Source organism: Carcharodon carcharias, chromosome 9 (genome assembly GCF_017639515.1).
Source record: "Carcharodon carcharias isolate sCarCar2 chromosome 9, sCarCar2.pri, whole genome shotgun sequence".
Taxonomy (NCBI): domain Eukaryota; kingdom Metazoa; phylum Chordata; class Chondrichthyes; order Lamniformes; family Lamnidae; genus Carcharodon; species Carcharodon carcharias.
Window position 1 is genome coordinate 139,289,862 of NC_054475.1, and position 17,837 is coordinate 139,307,698.

A 17,837-nucleotide genomic window follows, 5' to 3' on the forward strand; every position below is an offset into this window, starting at 1 on the left:
AATTTTATTATGAGGTCATAAGATTAATGACAAGTGTTAATTTCAGATATTGAAACAAGTTGCATGGAAGAAAAAAGTAAACGAGATCATTTTACTCAGCTGGTTTTAGCGTGTTTGGTGAGTATCCTTAGTCTATATTGAAAAATTTTAAGCTTTGGAAGTTTTACTCAAGTTTCTAACAAGTTTATCTGCATTGCATGCAGACCTGGCACATAATGCTTGCCATCTTATAGTATTTAGATCACCAGAATGCAAGGCCACCCAGATAACTTAGTTAGTAGGTATAATTCAGTGACATGTTTTATATCTTATATTTACCTACAAGGATATTTGACATTTTTACCAAGTCCTGATAGATGAAGATTTTGAGGTGCATTCCTCCTGCCCATTGGAAAATGCTTGAGAAGCACCCAGATGTGAACTTTGTTTTATTCATTCATGGGATGTGGGCTTCATTGGCTGGGCCAGCAGTTATTGCCCATCCCTAGTTGCTCTTGAGAAGGTGGTGGTGTGATGCTGCCTTGAACTGCTGCAGTCCATGTGGGATAGGCACACCCACAGTGCTGTTAGGAAGGGAATTCCAGGATTTTGACGCAGCGACAGTGAAGCAACGGCAATATATTTCCAAGTCAGGATTGACGAATGGCTTGGAGGGGAGCTTCCAGGTGGTGGTATTCCCATGTTTCTGCTGCCCTTGTCCTTCCAGATGCTAAAAGTTGTGGGTTTGGGAGGTGCTGTCGAAGGATGCTTGGTGAGTTCCTGCAGTGTATCTTGTAGATGGTGCATGCTGTGTTGGTGATGGAGGGAGTGAATGTTTGTGGAAGGGGTGTCAATCAAGAGGGTTGCTTTGACCTGGATGATGTCAAGCTTCTTGAGTGTTTTTGGAGCTTCACTCAGCCAGGCAAGAAGAGAGTATTCCATCACACTCCTCCTTGTGCCTTTTAGATGGTGGACAGACTTTGGTGAGTTAGGAGGTGAGTGACTCGCCATTGGATTCATAGCTCCTGATCTGCTCTTGTAGCCACAGTATTTATATGGCTAGTCCAGTTCAGTTTCTAGTCAATGGAACCCCCAGCATGTTGATAGTGGGGGATTCAGCGATGCCATTGAGTGTCATGGGGAGACAACCAGAATCTCTCTTGTTGGAGATGGACATTGCCTGGCACTTGTGTGGTGCAAATGCTCCTTGCCATCTGTCAGCCCAAGGCTGGATATTGTCCAGGTCTTGTTGCATTTGGACATGGACTGCTCCAATATTTGAGGCGTTGTGAATGGTACTGAACGTTGTGCAATCATCAGTGGACATCCTCACTTCTGACTTTATGATGGAAAGAAGGTCATTTATGAAGCAGCTGAAAATGGTTGAGCCGAGGGCATTACCCTGACGAACTTCTTCAGTGATGTCCAGGAACTGACTGCCAACAACCACAACCATTTTGCTTTGTGCTAAGTATGACACCAACCAGTGAAGAATTTCCCCCTCATTCCCATTACCTCCAGTTTTGCACGGGCGCCTTAGTGCCACACTGGGTCAAATGCTACCTTGATGTCAAGGGCAATGTTACAACCACAGCTGATGTTTGTTGCTGCATAGTCCAAATCCCAGAGGGAAACTTGGCTTACGGGCCACAACCTTTTATTTTTGTATTCTAATAATGAGAAGACGACGTACTAATCTCAGCGGTAAGAGGTCCAGTAACATTTCTGCGTTTTTAAAAATTAAAAGTAAAGGATTTATTAACATAAAAAAGAAAACTTAAACACAAGATTGCAGTTACAAATTAAGGTTAGTCTTACAAAACATTCCCCCAAAGTTCTCTACTTGGTCAAACCCTCAAGCGAACATTTTCCAGGCACTACTCCCTTACAGTTACTTAAATATGGAATCCAATAATATCTCACAAGCCAGACTGCTGTAGCTTCAATAAAGGTGTACCACATGACCTGTACCCTCATCCCCTTTGCTGTGGAATTCACTTCAGAATAAAATTGATCGCTGCAGCCCAAGACTTCTCAACAGCTCAAACAGCTCCAGCTTGACGGCTCAGCAGCTTTCCAGCTCAATAGCTAAACAGCTATCCACAGTAACTCTAATATACCTTTATCCCCTTTCATCTCAGTCCCATTGTTCTCATAACCCTTTGAAACTCAAACCCTTCCAAACTTAAGATCTTTCATGTTTTTATCTTGTTTTTCCTTTTGTAGTAGTATAAATATAATATCCCTCTTACTATTTACCTATGGATTCCTGCAAGATGCAAACATCTTCCTTATTACTGCTGATTCCCCATTGAAATTCAAACAACCACGCAACTTATCTAAAATGTTAAACAAAAACAAAAACAGAATTACCTGGAAAAACTCAGCAGGTCTGGCAGCATCGGCGGAGAAGAAAAGAGTTGACGTTTCGAGTCCTCATGACCCTTCGACAGAACTTGAGTTCGAGTCCAAGAAAGAGTTGAAATATAAGCTGGTTTAAGGTGTGTGTGTGGGGGGTGGAGAGAGAGTGAGAGAGAGGTGGAGTGGGGGTGTGGTTGTAGGGACAAACAAGCAGTGATAGAAGCAGATCATCAAAAGATGTCAACAACAATAATACAAAAGAACACATAGGTGTTAAAGTTAAAGTTGGTGATATTGTCTAAGCGAATGTGCTAATTAAGAATGGATGGTAGGGCACTCAAGGTATAGCTCTAGTGGGGGTGGGGAGAGCATAAAAGATGTAAAAAATAAATAAATAATTTTTTTTCCTTTTTCTTTTTATAATGGAAATAGGTGGGAAAAGGAAAATCTATATAAGTTATTGGAAAAAAAAGAGAAAAGGAAGAGGGAAACAGAAAGGGGGTAGGGATGGGGGAGGGAGCTCACGACCTAAAGTTGTTGAATTCAGTATTCAGTCCGGATGGCTGTAAAGTGCCTAGTCGGAAGATGAGGTGTTGTTCCTCCAGTTTGCGTTGGGCTTCACTGGAACAATGCACCCCTCCATCATTTTCACGTGGTCCATCTCTGACACTTCCCTTCCCTTCCTTGACCTCTCTGTCTCAATCTCTGGTGATAGACTGTCCACCAATATCCATTACAAACCCACCGACTCCCACAGCTATCTCGACGACAGCTCCTCACACCCCGCTTCCTGTAAGGACTCCATCCCATTCTCTCAGTTCCTTCGCCTCCGTCGCATCTGTTCCGATGATGCTTCCTTCAAAAACAGTTCCTCTGACATGTCCTCCTTCTTCCTTAACCGAGGTTTTCCACCCACGGTCGTTGACAGGGCCCTCAACCGTGTCCGGCCCATCTCCCGCGCATCCACCCTCACGCCTTCTCCTCCCTCCCAGAAACATGATAGGGTCCCCCTTGTCCTCACTTATCACCCCACCAGCCTCCGCATTCAAAGGATCATCCTCTGCCATTTCCGCCAACTCCAGCATGATGCCACCACCAAACACATCTTCCCTTCACCCCCCCTATCGGCATTCCGTAGGGATCGCTCCCTCCGGGACACCCTGGTCCACTCCTCCATCACCCCCTACTCCTCAACCCCCTCCTATGGCACCACCCCACGCCCACGCAAAAGATGTAACACCTGCCCCTTCACTTCCTCTCTCCTCACCGTCCAAGGACCCAAACACTCCTTTCAAGTGAAGCAGCATTTCACATGCATTTCCCCCAACTTAGTCTACTGCATTCGTTGCTCCCAATGTGGTCTCCTCTACATTGGAGAGACCAAACGTAAACTGGGCGACCGCTTTGCAGAACACCTGCGGTCTGTCCGCAAGAATGACCCAAACCTCCCTGTCGCTTGCCATTTTAACACTCCACCCTGCTCTCTTGCCCACATGTCTGTCCTTGGCTTGCTGCATTGTTCCACTGAAGCCCAACGCAAACTAGAGGAACAACACCTCATCTTCCGACTAGGCACTTTACAGCCATCTGGACTGAATATTGAATTCAACAACTTTAGGTCGTGAGCTCCCTCCCCCATCCCCACCCCCTTTCTGTTTCCCCCTTCCTTTTCTCTTTTTTTTCCAATAAATTATATAGATTTTCCTTTTCCCACCTATTTCCATTATAAAAAGAGAAAAAGAAAAAGAAAAAAATTATTTATTTTTTTTTTTTTACATCTTTTATGCTCTCCCCACCCCACTAGAGCTATACCTTGAGTGCCCTACCATCCATTCTTAATTTGCACATTCGTTTAGATAATATCACCAACTTTAACTTTAACACCTATGTGTTCTTTTGTATTATTGTTGTTGACATCTTTTGATGATCTGCTTCTATCACTGCTTGTTTGTCCCTACAACCACACCCCCACTCCACCTCTCTCTCACTCTCTCTCCACCCCCCACACACACACCTTAAACCAGCTTATATTTCAACTCTTTCTTGGACTCGAACTCAAGTTCTGTCGAAGGGTCATGAGGACTCGAAACGTCAACTCTTTTCTTCTCCGCCGATGCTGCCAGACCTGCTGAGTTTTTCCAGGTAATTCTGTTTTTGTTTTTGTTTCTGTTTTGGTTTTCCAGCATCCGCAGTTTTTTTGTTTTTATCTAAAATGTTAATGTTGGATCTAACCTATTTACTTGTGCCTGAGACTTAACACCTTTAACCTTTTTCATGTTTCCAAATACCCAGACACTCTGACCCCAATCAACTCTGCCCAGCTTAATTAAATCTCACACACACAGACATCCAGCCGCCTTTGCAGAATTACACAATATTCGCCAAAATATTTTTTAAAAATCCATTCTCAGGCAGTCAAACTCACCTCACTTCTGGAGTTCAGCTTTTTTGTCCATGTTTGAACCAAGGCTTTGATGAGGTCAGGAGCTGAGTGTCACTGAGCAGGTTATTGCTAAGCCGCTTGATAGCACAGTTGATTGCCCCTTTCATCACTTAACTGATGATGGAGAGTAAACTAATGGGGTGGTAATTGGCCAGGTTGGATTTGTCCTGCTTTTTGTGTACAGGAAATACCTGGACAATTTTCCTCATAGCTGGGTAGAAGCCAGTGTTATTGCTGTATTGGAACAGCTTGGCCAGTTGAATCCTGGCTGGCTGTATAGTCAAATATAGTGTTTTTTAGGTGCATCAGTTGCCAATTCTTCCCATCAATCAGTTGAGGAAAAGTCTAAGACATGGGCAAGGTTAACTGTTAATTGTATAAATTTAAGTTAAGAGGTCACATGCAAAGGACATTCATTGGATAATGATTTGTGCACATATGAAGAGACACCCGAGTCAGTTGTAGTTGGTGAGGAACATTTTTGCCTTTGAATCAGAAGGTTGAGATTGAGTCCCACTCCAGAACTTCAACACCACTTTGAGTGTACCACACCTTTAAAAGAAAAGAGACACTCTTCTGTAGCTACGTCTGTGCCCGGGTGTCCCTGGAGAGGGAGCATGGGGTGCCCACCAGTACGCTTGAGGCCTTCCGAGACTGGTGGACGTCGCAGGGCCTGGAGTGCATCATCAGGCCCAGAAATAGCAGATTAATTTGAGTTGCTGAGTTTCTTTTCAAAGTATTGTTTTTATTACAGTGCCTCTTCAAGGGCTACTAATTTGTCAATTTGTTTATTGGCTTATGGATCATTAAAAAGAGCATATAGAGAAACACTCAGTGCCCCTTTAAGGGGCTGTCAACCTCTTAATTTATTTGTTAGTTTATTTATCTGGTTTTGATCAGAAGCATAACGAGACACTTATTGACACTGGTGGGCTGTAGAGTTCCTCCTCCGCCTCGAGGTACTGTGTCCTAAGATGGCATTGGAGACCGTGTACTTGACCAATGATCATTGGATTGATCCATGGTTATGCTTGGCAAATACTGCAATGGCTTGCCATTGCCTTCTGTGCTATGGCTGACCCAGAAACTCTCCTGCTTTTACTGCCTGCCATCAAATGGAAGGATTTACAGGTTGATAATCAACCTGTATGCCTACATAATGAATCCATCTTCCATGGCCATCAAGTTCTGAAGTGAGGCTTGAGTTGTAGAGTTAGGAGCATTATATTTGTAATTTCCTGCTTTGTGAATAAATCTAAACTGAGTAAAGATTGATTTCTGGTCTCCTACACCAACTGGCTATAAGAAGTTTAACAAACCATATTGAGAGTTTTGAAAAGAACCCCACGGTTGGTGGGCAGGACAACTGGAGTGAATAAGCAACAAAATATAGTCACCAATTTTGCCACTGAATTTGAACGATGAGGAGCTATGTCACAGAAGACTGATAACTATGGGAGGGGTGAGGGTACAATGTGCCTGACAGAAAGCACTTAGAAAGTTGCAACATATTATCCAACAGCTTAATTTGTGGCGAGCAAGTCCAAAGTGAAATGCAGTATTTTGGAATTCTGCAGTGCAAGGGCAGATAATTGTAAAATGGATGTGTATACCACCTGGATAGAGCTGACAGATTTGACGATTAGCTTAAACCTGAAATGACCTTTCTCAGCAGTTCTCAGTGGATGAATTTTGTACACGAGTGACAGTTGAAGATGGCGCTGAAGTAAGTCATCTAAATATAATGATTAGATCACAGATTACAACCCATCACGTACATACCGACTCTCTGCAAGAGCAACTCAGTTTGTCCCAGTCGCATGTCTTTATCCTACAGTCCTGAAATTTTTTTCTCTTCAACTAATTTTCCAATTCCCTTTTGAAAGCAAGGGTTCAATCTGCTTCCACATTTTCAGGCAGTGTATTCCAGATCCTAACCACTCCCTGCACTAAAAAAAGTCCTGTTGTCGCCTTAATAACCTTAAATTGATGCCCCCTGGTTCTTAGTGAAAACAGATTTCCCAGTCTACTTGCTTAAGACCCCTCATGATTTTGAAACCCTCTTATCAAATCTCCTCTCACCTTTTCTTCTCTAGCAAGAACAACCCTAGCTTTGCCAATCTAACCTCTGAACCGAATTCTTCATCCTTGGACCAACTCTTGTCGATATATTCTGCACCTTCTCCAATGACCCCACATAACTCCCAAATGTGGTGCCCAGAACAGGACACAGCACTTCAGCCAAGGCCAAAACAGATTGAGAAGCTAAACGTTTTGGATGTTAGTGAGTTCACGAGAGGCATTCACCTTTTACAAGTGAAATGTGGACGATATTGTCTGTGTGGCATTTGGTTGAAGATGTTATTTCATGGAGTACTACGACAAGATTCACTGGTTTATAAGTTAATGATGCAACTGGCAGGCTAAATCAGTGAATCCACAGATCCCAATAATCGGCCAGTAATGTTTCTTAATTTCTTTAGAATTCACCAATGTTTAACTCAAAGGACTACTTATTTAAATTTGAATGTATTGGAGTTATGTGGCTGACATACAAGATTTGAGGAGTACAATGGTATTTAGAGTTCGCATTACCAGTTCTGACATTTAGTCCTACCAGTCCTACCATGTTCATTTGTCTCTGTTAAAAGAATAGAATTCTAATTGTATGCTTAATCAGTTAATGACAGCTGAGCAGTTTTGGAATTTCCTTCATTGCATGTGTTCACTGTCCTGGTCATTAGCTAGCGATTCTGGCTACAAAGTGTTTATTGGGTGAGAACAGGATTGGGCTCAACTATGTTGATTGCCTTGTGGGATATCATGTTGACACACACCATCATGACTCAAATATGAATAATGGCAACGTTGGTGAGTTGCTCATAAGAGACTGGTACCTGTGGAACAATATACTGGTGAAGAGGAAATCATGAAGGGTGGAGACAAATAAGCCAAACTAAGTGCCCTTTCTTTGTCTATGAGAATTGTGATTTTACACTCACTTCCTTAAAAGTTTTGGTAGTTGGGTGCATTTTTATAGCAGCAGGTTTATAGCATTTGCTGCTTTTTCACATAAACAAAAACTGTTGACTGAAACAGTTTCAATTATAGCAAGCTCTGTTTGCGACTAATTCAAAGCTCAGTACTGCTTCCATCAGCCTGCCTTTCTCTACCAACTAAAGTTCGGTAAGGAATAGCTCATACTAATTTAGTGGACCAAACACCAATCTCTCCCTGCATCACAATGTTATGTTTGAAAATCTGGAGTAAGATCCTCTGCCTTTGGAAGGACAACAGTGCCCCTTTAACTAGTTGACTCATCTGTGTAAGACTCTCTCACTCGACTTCTTCAAGACATAAAAAGCATATAAGTTAACATATTAGATTTCTTCAGTTAGTGTATAATAGAAGAATAAAAAGTAAAACAAATGTTGCCTTCCAGTTTTTGTATAAGAAGAAATTTAGATCACTTTTTAGGTTTGAATGGCAGAGGAGAAATTAACTGACCTGTTTATTTTATTAATTAATGTAAGATTGCAAAAATAAATTCTAAATATTTCTTAATTCCTGGTGAATATTCTTTCTTAATCCTGAATTTGCCATTAAACCCTCAGATTGGGGGACACAGCATCAGAAGTATTGGCAACAGAATTTAAGTCCGTTCTTTCAGGTCACATCTTATCACTGAACCCATCATGCAAGAAAGTGTATGTTAAAGACCTCCCCACGTTTGGGAATAACATTTTAAAAAATAGTGGGCCAAATCTTCTTGCCTCCAGACTATGGGAGACTGGGCATAAAACTGAAGATGCATGTCAGCACCCTGTGGAAGTCCTGACGTGCAGACCTATGTGGGAATTGCCCAAGAAATTTAAACTTCAACGGGCAATTCCCCTGCTCCCTGGGACCCTGTGTGAAAGTCTCTGATTCTGAGCTCAAGTTGGAGACTTTGGACAGTTCCACAGTCCGCTTACCTGGATAGGATAGATTAAACCTGTACGAGCGTCTGGGTGTAACATAACAAATCACACAACCCATCAGACTGGACCTGACTCAGCTACCTCTAACTACCTTTTGCCCATCAACCCATTCACCATGTACTCACCTCATCCATGTACCCACTTCAACCACCCCCTTCTCATTCATTCACTAACAGACTGGAACTTTAAGCTTACCGTACAACAGCTGGTGCTGCAATAATTTCCCACCGACTCTGCTCCACTTTGACTGAGTTCCCTGAGGGACACTTCACTGCACATTTTCTTGACAGCCAGGGTTGGAAGAACCCAACAGAAACACATTGCAGCGTCAGGTCAGGTGAATCTTCGAGCGCAGCAGCAATCTGCTCAGAATTGCTGCTGCTCAGATGATTCAAGCCAATTTTGCTCTGCTTTTGAGATGGAAGTTTTCTATTTTCCTTCCACTAAGTGTGCATGAAAAATAAGGGGCAGAGTTTTTCAGCCTGATGGCAGTGTGATCTGGTCCGTGCAGTGAGGGAAAGTCCTTGAAATTGACATCAAGTTGGGATTAAATGCAAATGGAGAATCTGCTTTGATCTAGTTGGTAAGGAATTAAGCAGTTGATGTTTTATGCTGTGAGTGGTTGGGATCTCGAATGCATGACCTGAGAGTGTAGTGCAGGCAGACAAAATTGGGGCTTTCAAAAAGAAAAGGATCTGGAGAGAGAAAATTTGCAGAACTGCAGGGAAAGGGCAGGGGAGTGGGGACTAGCTGAGGTGCTCCTGCAGAGAGCTGACAAGGTCAGCACAGCTGGCTGTAAACATTCTATGAAGGGAACAATCAATGGTTCAGAATTTATGGAAAAAATAATGGTGCGTGAGCAATGCATGCTGATAATGTGAAAATCATCCAACAAATTGTGTCGAGGAAGAAATACCTGTGTGATCCGGATTGCTGTAAGTTTGTGGCTAATTTGCGCTGCACCACCATTAGTTCCCCAAATAGTTTCCCAGAGACAGCATCTCGCCCTTAATCTTATCATGATTTTCAAGATACTGCTGCGTTTGTGCATTAATTGTCCATTAAACTCAATTCCTAAAATTATGTTCTGTAGTAATAGGATAAATACCCTTTTAATTGCATGGTTAGTTTTCCTGACTGCCCATCAATCTTTCTTGTCCAGAAAGTGAGCAGTTATATAAGTATGGAGGTTCATTCCTTCACATAGTGAATTGTTTTAAAAGTGCCATTTTTTCCTTTTCCTTTCTGTCTATTTATCTCTCTCTCTCTCTTTCTCTTTCTCTCTAAACCTTATTTTTCCTTCTTGTATCTCATTTGACATGGAATTTGCACTCCTCAGCCTTTCCTGTTTATTTCGCAGTCCTTAAATCTCATTGGTTATGGCGATACACTGGTTCTGTCATTCACCAAGGTCTCAGATGCCCTGCTGCCCTCAGAATGTAATATAGAAATACAGCAAATAGGAGCAGGTGTAGGCCATTCGGCCTTTCGAGCCTGCTCTGCCATTCATCATGATCATGGCTGATCATCCAACTCAATAGCCTGCTTCCGCTTTCTCCCCATATCCTTTGATCCCTTTTGCCCCATGAGCTATATCTAACTCCTTCTTGAAAACATACAATGTTTTGTCCTCAACTACTTTATGTGGTCGCAAATTCCAGAGGCTCACCACTCTCTGGGTGAAGAAATTTTTCCTCATCTCATTCCTAAATGGTCTACCCCATATCCTCAGACTGTGACCCCTGGTTCTGGACTCCCCCACCATCGGGATCACCCTTCCTGCATCTACCCTGTCTGGTCCTGTTATAATTTTATAGGTTTCTATGAGATCTTCCCTCATTCTTCTGAACTCCAGTGACTACAATTGAGTTGGTTGGACTCAATCTCTCCTCATATGTCAGTCCTGCCATCCCAGGAATCAGTCTGGTAAACCTTCGCTGCACAATATTCCAGGTGTGGTCTCACCAAGGTCCTGTATAATTGCAGCAAGATATCCCTGCTCCTGTAATCGAATCCTTTCGCTATGAAGGCCAACATACCATTTGCCTTCTTTACCACCTGCTGCACCTGCATGCTTACCTTCAGCGACTGGTGTATGAGGACACCCGGGTCTCATTGCATATTCCCCTCTCTCAATTTATAGCCATTCAGATAATCTGCCTTCCTGTTTTTGCTACCGAAGTGGATAACCTCTCATTTATCCACGTTATACTGCATATGCCGTGCATTTGCCCACTCACTTAGCTTGTCTAAAACACACTGAAGCATCTCTGCATCCTCCTCAGCTCACCCTCCCACCCAGCTTTCTGTCACCTGCAAATTTGGAGATATTACATTTAGTTCCCTCATCTAAATCATTATATATATTGTGAATAGCTGGGGCCCCAGCACCGATCCCTGCGGCACCCCACTAATCACTGCCTGCCATTCCGAAAAAGACCCGTTTATTCCTACTCCTTGTTTCCTGTCTGCCAACCAGCTTTCTATCCATCTCAATACACTGCACCCAATCCCAAGCGCTTTAATTTTACATGCTAATCTCTTATGTGGGACTCTGTCGAAAGCTTTCTGAAAGTCCAAATAAACCACATCCACTGGCTCCCCCTCATCAAGTCTACTAGTTTCCTCCAAAAATTCCAGTAGATTTGTCAAACATGATTTCCCTTTTGTAAAGCCATTCTGCCACTGTTTTCCAAGTGCTCAGCTATTAAATCTTTTATAATGGACTCTAGAATTTTCGCCACTACCAACGTCAGGTTGGCTGGTCTATAATCCCCTGTTTTCTCTCTGCCTCCCTTTTTAAATAGCGAGGTTACATTAGCTACACTCCAATCTGTAGGAACTGTTCCAGAGCCAATAGAATCTCAGAAGATGACCACCAATGCACCCACTATTTCCAGGGCCACTTCCTTAAGTACTCTGGGATGTAAATTATCAGGCCCTGGGGATTTATTGGCCTTCAATCCCATCAATTTCCCCAACACCATTTCCCTACTAATACTGATTTCTTTCAGTTCCTCCCTCTCACTAAACCCTGTGTCCCCCAACATTTCTAGTATGTTATTTGTGTCCTCCTTTGTGAAGACAGAACCAAAGAATGTATTTAGTTGGTCAGCCATTTCTTTGTTCCCCATTATTAATTCCCCTGTTTCTGACTAAGGGACCTACATTTGTCTTCAATCTTTTCCTCTTCACATACCGATTAAAAACTGACTGTAAAAGTTTCTATGTTCCCCGCAAGTTTACTCTTGTACTCTCTTTCCCCTTCTTAATCAATCCCTTGGCTCTCTTTTGTTGAATTCTAAACTGCCCATTCCTCAGGTTTGTTGTTTTTTCTGGCCAATTTGTATGTCTCTTCCTTGGAGCTGTCTCTTCCTTGGATCTCATGCTATCTCTAATTTCCCTTTGAAGCCATGGTTTTTGCTACCTTTCCTAATTTAATTTGGTACCAGACAGCAATAAACAATTGTTGCAGTTCACCTAAGCACTCTTTGAATGTTTGCCATTGCCTGTCCACCGTCATCCTTTTAAGTTGCGTTTCCCAATCCATCATAGCCAACACGCGCCTCATACCATCATAGTTTCCTTTATTAAGATTCAGGACCCTAGTCTCAGAGTCAACTATGTCACTCTCCATCTTGATGAAGAATTCTATCATATTATGGTCGCTTATCCCCAAGGGGCTTCGCACAACTAGATTGCCAATTACTCCTTTCTCATTACACAATACCCAGTTGAGACTGGTCTGTTCTCTAGTTGGTTCCTCAACGTATTGCTCCAGAAAACCATCCCGTATATACTCCAGGAATTCCCCCTCTATACGGTATTGTTACTAATTTGATTCGCCCAATCTATATGCAGATTAAAGCCACCCATAATTACAGATGTTCCTTTATTGCATGCGAATCTAACTTCCTGTTTAATATCATTCTCAATATCACCACTGTGGTTTGGGGGTCCACATACAACCCCCACTAACGTTTTTTGCCCCTTAGTGTTTCTCAGCTCTACCATACAGATTCCATATTGTCGGAGCTAATATCTTTCCTCACTATTGTGTTAATTTCCTCTTTAACCAGCAATGCAACTCTACCGCCTTTTCCTTTTTGTCTGTCCTTCCTAAATACTGAATACCCCTGGATGTTCAGTTCCCATCCCTGGTCAACCTGCAACCATGTCTCTGTAATCCTGACTATATCATCCCTGTTTACATCTATTTGCATGGTTAATTCATCCAGTTAATTGCGAATGCTCCTTTCACAAGCCTTAAGGCTTGTCTTTTTAACATTACTTGTCCCGTTCCCGCTATTTTTCACTGAGGCCCTGTTTGATTCTTGCCCTTGATTTCTCTGCCCATCACTTTTCTTGTTCCCCTTTCTGTCTTTTGTTCTTGTCCTTGATTCTCCCTCCTCTGACTCCTTGCATAGGTTCCCATCCTCCTGCCATTTTAGTTTAAACCCTCCCCAACCAGACTAGCAAATATTCCCCCTAGGACATTAGTCCCAGTCCTGCCCAGGTGTAACCCATCCAGTTTGTACTGGTCCCACCTCTCCCAGAACCGGTCCCAATGTACCAGGAATCTGAAACCCTCACCCTCACACCATCTCTTCGGCCACATATTCATCCGATATATTCTAGTTCTACTCTGACTAGCACATGGCACTGGTAGTAATCCTGAGATCACTATCTTTGAGGTCCTACTTTTCAACTTACTTCCTAACTCCCTATATTCTGCTTTTAGCGCCTCATCCCTTTTATTACCCATGTCATTTGTACCAATGTGTACCATGACCACTGGCTGTTCACCCACCCCCTTCAGAATGTCCTGTAGCCGCTCTAAGACATCCTTGACCCTAGCACCAGGGAGGCAACATACCATCCTGGAGTCTCGTTTGCGAAATGCCTATCTATTCCCCTTACAATTGAACCCCTTATAACTATTGCATTCCCACACTTTTTACACCTCCCCTGTGCAGCAGAGCCAGCTGTGGTGCAATGAATTTGGCTGTTGTTGCTTTCGCAAGAGGCCATTCCCCTCAACAATATCCAAAGCGGTATATCTGTTTTGCAGGGAAATAGCCACAGCTGATTCCTGCACTGCCTGCCTAGTCCTCTTGCTCTGCCTGGTGGTAATCCATTCCCTTCCTGCCTGTGGACTCTTCACCTGCAGTGTGACCACCTCTCTATACATGCTGTCCATGATATTCTCCGCCTTGTGGATGCTCCACAGTGTTCCCAGCCATCACTCCAGCTCTGAAACCCAGGCTTCCAGGAGCTGCAGCTGGAGAAACTTCTCGCACACACAGGCATTGGAAGTGTTCCTGGCTTCCCACATAGAGCAGGAGGAGCACACCATTCCTTTGAGCTTTCCTGCCATGATTTACCCCATTAAATTAAGCTAAACCTTTTGGAAGATACTTAATATCAAACAATATCAATTACTCTAGGGCCCTTCTTCCCTGGTCCTTGTTGTTACAGAATATAGCCCTTACAAATGATGAACCACAAAATAAGACCTTAAAAACTACAAGCGATAAAAGTAGTAAATATTTACCCGACCGTACTCACGGTACTCATGGATCACCTAGTTCCCTCGTCACCGAACTCCAAAGCAGCACTCCAGTGCAGACTTTGATGCTGACTGCAGGACACTCTTCCCATACTGCTTCAGAGTGATGCTGACTGCAGGACACTCTTGTCACTATCAGTTTCCGTTTAAGGCAAAACATTCTTGAATCGAAGGTCCAGAAACAATTTGAGAGGTGTCCCAACTCCAGCAAATACTGGGCTGATGCATCTGCCATGCTGTTCTCTGTCAGTTTGGAAAATAAAAACCCAGTTAGCTACAACAGTAAGAATCCACTAGGGGGTGAAATTGCTCTGTGAATGTTTTGTGCTCATTTCTGATTAATGTAGAATCACACCTGAATTTGGAGAGAAGGCCCTTTCACGGTAATTGCCACTACAGTAAACAAGTTGCAGTACTGATCATTGCAAATGTCTGATTAACTGTCAACTTGATTGATAAAAATGCTTTTTAATATGAAGAATTAGTTGTGAAGCAACATTCCACTCAAAGCTCTCAAGTTTTTATCTGAAATCAGTGGGGGTATTTTTGCTTGCATAAATGAACAGTTTGCAAAGGGGAAAGCCCCAAACAGAATACCTCTCAGTTTTGAGGATTCTTTGCAGTTTTCTGAAATAGATGCAGAAATGCCTTTCAGGGATACAGTTATGGATCTCCTGTGATGTTGCTCTTTGAATTGGAGGGCACAGTGTTCTCTGCGAAACTGATTAGTAGCAGAGTACGTGAAATTGTGTTCTCCTTGCACAGCATCTTATGACATAGGTGGGTCGTGGGAGATACTATTCAATGGAGAAAAGTGTGAGTTAATGTATTTTGGAATGAAAACAAAATGAAAGTTTTCACTTGCTGTAAAGACATTAAACAGGGAAATATAGAGGTTGAAATGGAAAAGCCATTGCAGGTAGATGAAGTAATAAGGAAGAATGGCATTTTGTAAACAGATGCACCACATACAAGAGATTAGAAGTAGTACGTTTGTATTGAGACAGTGATTAGGTTGAAGTTAGTGCAATTTGCACATCTGTAATAGGAAATATATTAAAAGCTTTGGAAAACATGGAAGAGAAACCGTAACTATGAAGATAAATTTGTCATACTGAGACTCATGACTTCATGACTCCTTTATTCAAGACCGGAAGGAGACAGAAAGCAGGAAACTATAGGCCAGTTAGCTTAATATCTGTTACTGGGAAATTGCTGGAATCTATTATTAAGGAGGTTAGAGTGGAGCAAAGCTCCATGCAATCAGGCAGAGTCGACATGGGTTTGCGAGAGGGAAATCATGTTTGACTAATTTATTGGAATTCTTTGAGGAAGTAACAAGCAATGTGGATATATTGTACTTGGATTTCCAGAAGGCATTTGACAAGGTGCCACATCAAAGGTTACTGTGCAAAATAAGAGCTCATGGTATCGGGAGTAACATATTAGCATGGATAGAGGATTGGTTAGTTAACAGGAAACAGAGCAGGGATAATTGGATTATTTTCGGGCTGGCAAGATGTGATGAGTGGACTGCCACAGGGATTAGTGCTGGGACCTCAACTATTTATAATTTATATCAATGACTTGGATGAAGAGACCAAATGTATAGTTGCTAAATTTTCTGATGGCACAAAAGTAGGTAGGAATGTAAGTTGTGAAGAGGACATGAGCCTGCAAAAGGACATAGACAGGTTAAGTGAGTGGGCAAAAATCTAGCAGATGGAGTATTATGTGGGGAAATATGAGCTTGTCCACTTTGACAGGAAGAATAGAAAAGCAGTAAACTATGTAAATGGAGGAAGATTGCACAGCTGAGGTACAGAGGAATCTGGGTGCTCTGGTACATGAATCACAAAAAGTTAGTACGCAGGTACAGCAAGTGATTAGGAAGGCAAATGGGACGTTGGCATTTATTACAAGAGGAATGGAATATATAAGTAGCAATATTTTGCTACTGTTGTACAGGGCACTGGTGAGACCACATCTAGAGTACCGTTTGCAGTTTCCATCGTCTTATTTAAGAAAGAATATAAATACATTAGAAATAGTTCAGAGAAGGTTCACTCAGCTGATACCTGGGATGGACATGTTACCTTATAAGCAAAAGTTGGATTGACTGCGTCTGTATCCATGAGAGTTCAGAAGATTGTAAGGTGATCTTATTGAAACGTAAAAATCTTGAGGATACTAGACAAGGTGGATGATGAAAGGATGTTTTCCCTTACGGGAGAGACTAAAACTAGGGGATGCAATTTAAAAATAATGGGTCTCCCATTTTAAGGCAGAGATGAAAATAAATTTTTTCTGAGGACTGTGAAGCTTTGGAACTCTCTTCCCCAGAGAGTGATAGAGACAGGGTTATTGAATATTTAGAAGCAGAGGTAGATGGATTCTTGACTAACAAGGGAGTTAAATGTTATTGGGGGTAAATGGAATATGGAGTTGAGGCCACAATCAGATCAACCATGGTCTTATTGAATGGCAAAGCAGGCTCAAGACCTACTGCTCCGAAGTCGTATGTGTGAATTGAATATTTTAATATTGTCATCTGGATTTGGCACTAGGTCATTAACCATTAATTTTATAGAAATAGAATATATTGCAGCAGTGTGTATGTAAGGCAGAGATTGTTGCATCATTTAAGGGAACAACAGACGCACATTTAAAACACCCCAGGGCATTGGGTGGGGTGTGTGGGTGGAATATGGTGTTTTAGTTTTTGGATTGATCTGTACAGCACAGACAAGATGGACTGAATAGCCATCCATATAATGCATGTCTTAAATAATGTGGGACTGTTAACAGCTCTTTGGAATTCAGATTGGGATTTAGCAGGAATTAGAAATTTTGGTTTATGGTTGTATTGGCATTTGGGGTACTGTGAAAATGTTTCCTGGCCTTATCCACCCTGCTTGTTACATCCTTAAAGAACTCTAATAAATTTGTCAGACATGATTTCCCTTAAAAAAAACATGTTGACTCTGCCTGATTGTATTATGACTTTTAAAATGTCCTGATTCTATTTCTTTAGTGGACTTTACCATTTTTCCCGATGACAGGTGTTAGACAGGTGTTCGGCCTATAGTTTTCTGCTTTCTGTCTCCCTCCTTGAATAGTGGTGTTACATTTGTGGTTTTGCAATTCATGGGGACCTTTCCAGAATCTAGGCAACTTTGAAAGATTACAACCAACGCATCCACTATCTCTGCAGTAATTTCCTTGAAGACCATAGGGTGCAAGCCTACAGTTCGAGGGCACTTGCCTGGCTTTAGTCCCATTAGTTTTCCTCGTACTCCTTGTCTAGTGATTGTGATTGTTTTAAGTTTCTCCCTCCCTTTAACCCCCTGCTTTTCTACAATTTTTAGGATGCTTTTTGTGTCTTCTACTGTGAAGACAGACAAAATGCTTGTTCAAAGTCTCTACCCTTGTTTCCCATTATTAATTCCCCAGTCTCTCCCTTTAAGGGATCATTGCTCACTGTCGCAGCTATTTTCCTTTTTAT

The 17,837-nt window shown here is 42.2% G+C and overlaps 1 protein-coding gene across 3 annotated transcripts in view; it reads left to right on the top strand.

Moving 5' to 3' along the window:
- thoc2 (THO complex 2) overlaps window positions 1-17,837 on the top strand; it is a 167,655-nt gene that overhangs the window by 36,341 nt on the left and 113,477 nt on the right. For all 3 annotated transcript variants that reach the window (XR_005944023.1, XR_005944024.1, XM_041195847.1), the window contains exon 5: window positions 47-117. Coding sequence is in view for 1 of the 3 variants with exons in the window: in XM_041195847.1 (XP_041051781.1) it covers window positions 47-117 (71 nt within the window). In the remaining 2 variants the exon portion in view is untranslated. The remainder of the gene's footprint in view (window positions 1-46; window positions 118-17,837) is intronic.